Source organism: Esox lucius, chromosome 24 (genome assembly GCF_011004845.1).
Source record: "Esox lucius isolate fEsoLuc1 chromosome 24, fEsoLuc1.pri, whole genome shotgun sequence".
Taxonomy (NCBI): Eukaryota; Metazoa; Chordata; class Actinopteri; order Esociformes; family Esocidae; genus Esox; species Esox lucius.
This window is the reverse complement of record NC_047592.1, coordinates 13,250,646-13,257,767: the sequence shown is the minus strand read 5'-3', so window position 1 is coordinate 13,257,767 and position 7,122 is coordinate 13,250,646. Positions and strand designations below refer to the sequence as shown.

The 7,122-nt window shown below is 39.1% G+C and overlaps 1 protein-coding gene across 1 annotated transcript; it reads right to left on the bottom strand.

Annotated features, from left to right (window-relative positions):
- Positions 1–1,131: 1,131 nt before the first annotated feature.
- On the bottom strand, positions 1,132–1,937 carry si:ch73-335l21.2 (RING finger protein 224). Its single transcript, XM_020043182.2, has one exon. It carries the CDS (start codon positions 1,780–1,782, stop codon positions 1,132–1,134), a length of 651 nt encoding a protein of 216 aa, XP_019898741.1. The 5' UTR covers positions 1,783–1,937.
- Positions 1,938–7,122: the final 5,185 nt, after the last annotated feature.

Sequence of the window (7,122 nt, the reverse complement as noted above, 5' to 3'; positions counted from 1 at the left end):
CTACCGTACAGGGCAAGGAAATGTGCAGGTAAGAAAATTCTGCCACCTTAACAGTCTTTCCTGGGCTGTGGCCCTCAGCAAGACAATAAGACTATTCTCACCATATCAAAAAACTGTTTACTAGATAGCTGCACTATACTGCATTGCAATCTCAGCTCATCTCCCAGTATCTACATTGTATGCATTTACTGACAATGCTCATTTGTACTTCAACTGGAAGTCCATGTACATTATACTCATTGCTTACACCCTATTATCTTATGCCTAAGAGTTCTTATTCCTTTAAGAGTGTCGATCGATGGAATTGCCATCACACAACCATTACACAATACCAGTCAAAAGTTTGGACCCCCACTCAAGCGTTTGAGTGTTTTATCCCACACTCATGGAATATCATTCAAAGTGATCTTAAGTTAAAAGTTGCCTATCAGACATTTTACATTTCTTATGAATTATCCTTTTATTGTCAATCTTGTGTTTTTAATCTATGTTTTATTAAAAAATAATAATAATATTTTTGTAATGCAAGGCCCAGCATTGAAAGAAACCTTGGTCTCAGCTGATTTCTCTATATATAAAAAAATGAAATAAAATATTTTGGCTTGCATCAGCAACATAGTTGCAACATAGTTACAGAAAAAGTGTAAATGTACTTAGTGATTTAATATGATTTTAATCGATGGCGCTTTAAACACAAAGGTGTGTGTTTGATTCACACAGTGGGATAAGTACAAAAAAAAATGCATATTACATATTACTGAATAACTGTGACTAACATGTTTAAGAATTATAAGGCCTATTTTCACAGTTGAGAACTAAGCCTGAATTCCACCAATAGAGGGAACCCTAAATCAGTCCATAGCAGACAAATTCTGTGCTCTAGATTTGCACACAATTTGAATCTGAGTGAATCCTCATCTTAAACCAACCATCAGTCACGCACAGTTCTCAAATTGAGACAGACTGGATATTTCAAGGCTTCGTGTCTGAGGTAGGCCGACTCCTCTTTATGTGTCCAGCCTCAGCTCAAATGCATGTATTGTACCAATACAACCTTCATACAGAAGAGGAATGAATCAAGCTGAGAAGGAAGTGCAAGTGTTGGAAAAGGCACCTCTGTTTCTCCACCCCTCAGTTGCTCAAGAAGCTAGGCCCAAACCCCACCCCCACTACTACAAAGGTCAACACAAATGACACCCAGAAAACCACAGCCAGCAGCTGCACACAGACCGGGGTCTTCCTGTGGTGCTGCAGCACCTGATTGCCGCCCCCCAGGCCCATCACTCTGCCGTGGGGCCTATCGCCTGGGTGCATTTGCTCCACCCGGAGGCTCACTGTGGGCAGGATGATGAAGCGGGCGTCCCTGCTGGCCTCCAGGGAGAGGACCACCCTCTGGGTGACGCTGGACAGGTGGGCGGCCACCGACATGGGCATGCGAAAGGCCATGGCCGGAAGCTGCGCCAGGATCCGGGAGCTGCAGGGCAGGGCGAGGGGGTTTCCTGTCTCCAGCCTGGTGGGGTGGCGGCAAAGGGGGCAGGTGATGGTGGGACAAGAAGGGATCTGGGGGTCCGAGTAGTCGGCTGGATACGGGGACAGCTGGATCCTCTGGAGACACTCGGTGCAGAAGACATGGAGACACTCCAGCATGCGAGGGCATTTGCCACACTGGTTGTATTCCTGGTAGCAGATGGGACACTCCACCTCTGTGGACTCACCCAGGATGGGGGAGGCTGTTGAGACCGGGTCCCCTTGAGAGGGCACCGGTTCCGGGGACTCAGCCATCGTGAGTGAGAGGGAGAGACCGAGGTGGGGAGGAGAGCAGAAAGACACGTGGAGTTTCAGGATCAGACTTGCTGCCGGTACAGTGAGATGTTCTCCTCGCCGGTTGGACCTGGAGGGAGTTATAAGTTACTGATTATACATTTTAATATCTAAAATAGTAGTGTACCTACAGTATAGGCCATTTTATTGTTGCAGTGTGTGAGTGGAAATAAAATAAAAAAGTCAACCTAAAACATGGTCTATTTTGGTTTCCTCTTGGTTTATGGCAACATTCCTAAGCCCTTAAATCATTGGTTTCAGGCAATTACTTAATGAAGGAGCAATGTCTGCCCTCCAGCCCCGAGCAGTAGGAGGTGTGGAAATAACCCACCTGACTGCAGGGTACATGCTCAACCTGAGTATGGTTAAGTGAACATATTCTAATGATATACACAAATGATGGAAGTGATTAAAGGGGATATTCACATTTTTTCCCCCTTATTTGTTCGTGTCTCTTTCTCACCAATAGATCACAAAAACAAAACTGGGTTACGGATGACTCTCTTCTCTCTACGTATCTCACTTCATTGTCGTGTTTTGTTATGATTCTGTTATTTCTTGCAATGGGCCAGTAAGTGCTTCAGCATTACTGAGTTTGTATGCATTTTTACTGATAGTTCACTTGTAAAATAGAGATCTGGCGCAAGTAAACAGCCCATGATCCCATTCCTGAGGATTTTTCTGTTTCTGAATAATAGCGCTAATGAGCCACTCTATTTAAATAAAAAGTTTACTGTAAAGGGGCAATACCCAATGACTATACATATCTGATTCCCACAGGTGTCTATGTGTTTTCCTTATAAAGATCACAGTGCACTTTCATAAACAGTTCTATTCTAGTCCCAGCACTCCACGAGCCTCACTCAAGAGGGCAGTTACCTAGCAATAGGGGTCTATTTTCTATTGGGCCACTGGAGCAGAGATTGTGAACATAAATATATTTAAACAAATTCCAAATGCAAATGGTCTATACGTACAAGTACAGTCACCTTCAAAATGTTTGGCAACCTTCATAAAATAACATATTTGCCAAATTTGAATGTAGTTTGCCCAAACAAATATTATCAAAATGGTTTGTAGGCTGCTAATAATCTTGGACATTAACCCCAGCAGACATAACAGACAAATGTGGTCACCGACTAACTTGTTTCATTTAGCTGACAAGCTAATTATTTGCTCACATACACAGTCGGAAATGGGATGTTCCTGAAGGGGAAAAGGCATACTGTTATGACAGCCTGTGTATTAATATAATACTATGCTTTATCTAGGTAAGTCAGTTGATATCAAAACACCAAAGGAATCAAACTCACTGACACTTCATCACCATGGAGTAAGTTGGAAAGATAAGCAATACTTACCTCACACACACGCTGTCACATACCCCTCAGATCACAGACTTTTCAGCACCAAATTTCCACCCAACATGTCATGGTTCTCCCTAAGCCATACATAAATAATACTCCTTATCTGTCCACCATGTACAGTAAACATCAAATACATAATCTACCTCTCTCCCAGCAAGCTCTCCCTCTATTTCTGTTCTTTCTTCTGTATCTCCTGCCTTGCTTTACCTGTCCCTTGACACCATCACATCTCTCCTACCTGACCCAGGGGTATCTCCTAGTTGCCTTGACATCCATTAATCTCCAGGTGATGTGATGGTAACTAGGGAAACCAAATTTGAGGTAGAGTAGTAGCTACCTGATCTTACCCTGACACCCTGTCTCACCATACAGACAATTTATTTGTAAATGTACAGGGTATTCAGCCTAGGAAATACTACTGCATGTCCAACTACTGTGGATGTCAATCAAGCAGGGAATACGTTTTTTGAATTATAAATTATGAATAAAAAAAAAAAAAAAGAGAATAGACTCTTCCAGGTGAACAAAACAGACATTAGCCACCCTGTGGTGCCAGCATCCTCTGGGTTATTCCATAGTTCCAAAAATCTTCCAAGTCACTACAAAACTACACACCATTTGAAAGTGCAAAGGCATTTTAGGGAGTGCCTTACATACATATAATTTAGACATTTAATGTGCTAATGAGGTTTGGGATGAATTATGTCTCTGCCAGACCGCGTAAGCGGAGCCGGCCAAGAAGAGCGAATGTCTCTTTCTGAGTGAGTGACTGACTGACTACCCCTTGTTAAATAACGTAGTGGTTAGAGATGTGGACTTCCATACAATAGGTCCCTGCATTAGGATTTGTTGCGAATAGAAAAAAACTTTGCTGGCTACAATCTTCAGTAGCTATGTTATAGCTAAAATGGCACTCACCATCTTCACAGTCTGAGTCTATCTCCCACCAAGAGCTTGACTGCTATGGCTGACTGCTAAAGTCCCGCCCCTTATAAGCCTAAAATAAAACTGTTTGCGGTTATATAGCACCTATTTCTGGTTCGATTTTCAAAGTATGCATCTGTGCATGCTTTTTGGGGTAATATAGGCTAGATCACAACCCCTTGTGCAGTATAAGGGAAAGGTAGGGAATTGCATGATTTCCTCATCTTTTCACGTGAAGAAAATGTCAGTTATCGTCTCCTATATTGATAGTTATTGTATCAATGTCATTCCTGAATGAAAAATGTATGTTGTTGTGCCATGAAATGAAATAGCTTTGTCAGTGTAAAGTTCATCTTCAGTCTCGCTAACAACTGCTAAATGTTTATGACTATTCCAAGAAGTAAGTTAGTAGATACTAGTAAGCCTATTACTGGCTAATAAGCTGTTAAAACATGAGGAGGTAAACTTAATAAGAAACATTAGTCAGTTTAACATAGTACTTAATGGTGTCAAGCTAAATTTTCAAACTTGGCGTTAATGCATTACACAATTATTTAATGTTGAGATGCTGTACTGACACTTGGCAAATTTATATCTCTGTGGCATAGTGGTTAAAGACACAGCTGCTCCTGTGGAAGACCAGGGTTCAAATCTGGTTAGGGTAATGACTTTCATCACTTTCAATTGCAGGCTAACTGAGTTAGGTTTTTCTGGTTTATAAATATTATCTGACACCTTCATCATCCTAAACCATCTCCCAGAGTGGTTTTTGGACCTCTGAGAATAATGAATAGGAGTGTCAGAGCTTTCCTCTGTGTATTTTTGTAATAAACAGCTTGAACACAATATGTAATGTATTTCCCTGCATTTTGTAATAAAGTGTTACATAATGCAGTGATTGTTACAAAATGAGGGAGTTGAACTTTTTTTTAAATAAAAAATGTAATAATATGGTGCATTATGTAATAACCAACCAAACTAGATTACTTCATTCATTAAAATCATTATAACATAACAATGTTTATTTTATGCATTCTAGCATGAATCATACTGACTTAAAATTCATTTGAAAAGATGCTAATCTACTGAAATAATTGTATCTTTCAATGGCCAAAACTACATTGTGTCACTGTATTCCTTAGCTAAACAGAAACTGTACTTGAGGTTTCAACTGCACAACAATCAGTGTTTTACTGACACAAAGTATTGGTATACACACAAATGTCAGGGGACACACACACACACAGTGCTGCCACAGTGCTGTCAGTGTGTGTCAGTGCTTGAGAGTTGGCAGCCCTGGTGATCACATTGTAAATGTATGTAGGCTTAATAGGCCTACTGTCTAACAGACCTGGTAGATATTGCTAATAAGTGAGGCAATTTATACATTAATAGACTATTTTTAAGTCTATTAATACATTTTTGTAATTGTCTTTACTTATTTGTAAGAACAGACAATTGAAAAATTAATAAATAAAGTGTGGTGTAATTAAAAACTAGATTTAAAATAAGTTTACATTTTAAAAGGACTCAAATAACTAAAATAATTAATGAACAGTTTTAGGCTACTTTTAAGATAGACAGGGAGTCTGGTCCAGAGAGGTGCAGCATGCGTTGCCTCACTCAGTTTAGCCCTGGCACTCACCATGTTTATCCCCAAGCAGCTTTACCTTGTATTCAATTCTGTGGCTGATAGGAACTCAGTGTAGTGACTTGAGAATCGGGCAGTTTATTACCAAAATGCAGGGGTTATTACATAATAAAGTGAAAATATATTAAATTTTGTCAAGATATTACATAATGCAGTGTTATCAAATAATGTGTTGTTACACACCATTTCAAGAATGGGCTGGCTCACAACGAAACACTTCAATTTCCTAAACAAATAAAAACTCTGCATTCCCTACGTAAAAAATGTAGTAGGTATTTACAGTCAAATTTAAGAATTTGCCTAAAAATGTGCTTAGTATTTAAAACTGTTTACTAACTCCACAGGTTGTCCTCTGACAATAACTGATAAGTTAGGGGAAAGTTCTTGTCGGTACATGTTATCATATCCTTTGCTTTGCTAACATTGATTTGCAGAGTACTGGCAGCAGTTCTGCAGAGACATGACAGGATTAAAATGTACATTTTCTTTAATGATATTCCTATTATAACTATAGCAACCTGATTAGAATAGCTGTTTCTGGTGCTGGTCTAATCAAATATTGTTTTCCTATTCATATGTATTTCTGTAAGATCCTAGAAAACAGATTGCCGCATATGCACTATCTGTGCTTTATCTACAAAAAACACATCTCTGATCATGCAGAAACTCAAATAATGACCCGATACAGATTACGAAAATTAGGTCACCCAAAATTGCACACAAACAGATCGGCCTTTGCTCATTTCATGAATGTATGCGCGAGTTAGCCTGTGTGTCTGTGGAAATGTGGTTGTATGTGTGCATGCCATAATTAAAAATATACAGTATATATCAATTTTTATATCAACTGGACATGCTGTTTGCCTTAATTGCACTTGGCGTCAGAGCATGCTGTGATGACATGGCTTTACACATAAATGAGGACCACATTAAATACATTTTTGTTTTGGGTAATCCATTGTGGCATGTTGTGTCTGGTGTGGTAAGACACTCAGTGGATCAAAATTCCTTGATTCCCCATAACCAGACAATGCGCAAATTTACTCACTTGATGAAAACAACTCAAAATATTTCTCAGTTTGTTTAAAATCTAATTTCAGTTTTTCAAGTCTGTGTGGGTATAATGTATGGAGGACCAAAACTGCCAAAATAATACATTGATAAATCAATAAATATATTTATACATAAAAATATATAAAAACTGTAATGATAAATGTATTAATCAATATTATTTCCTTATTTATTAATTTCCTTGATCATTATTTCCTGTATTTATTTCCATTTTTATTTATTTATGTATTTCCTTGTCCTTAAGCAAATGAGGGCCTGTCAATCACAAGTATGTCACACCTTACTCCA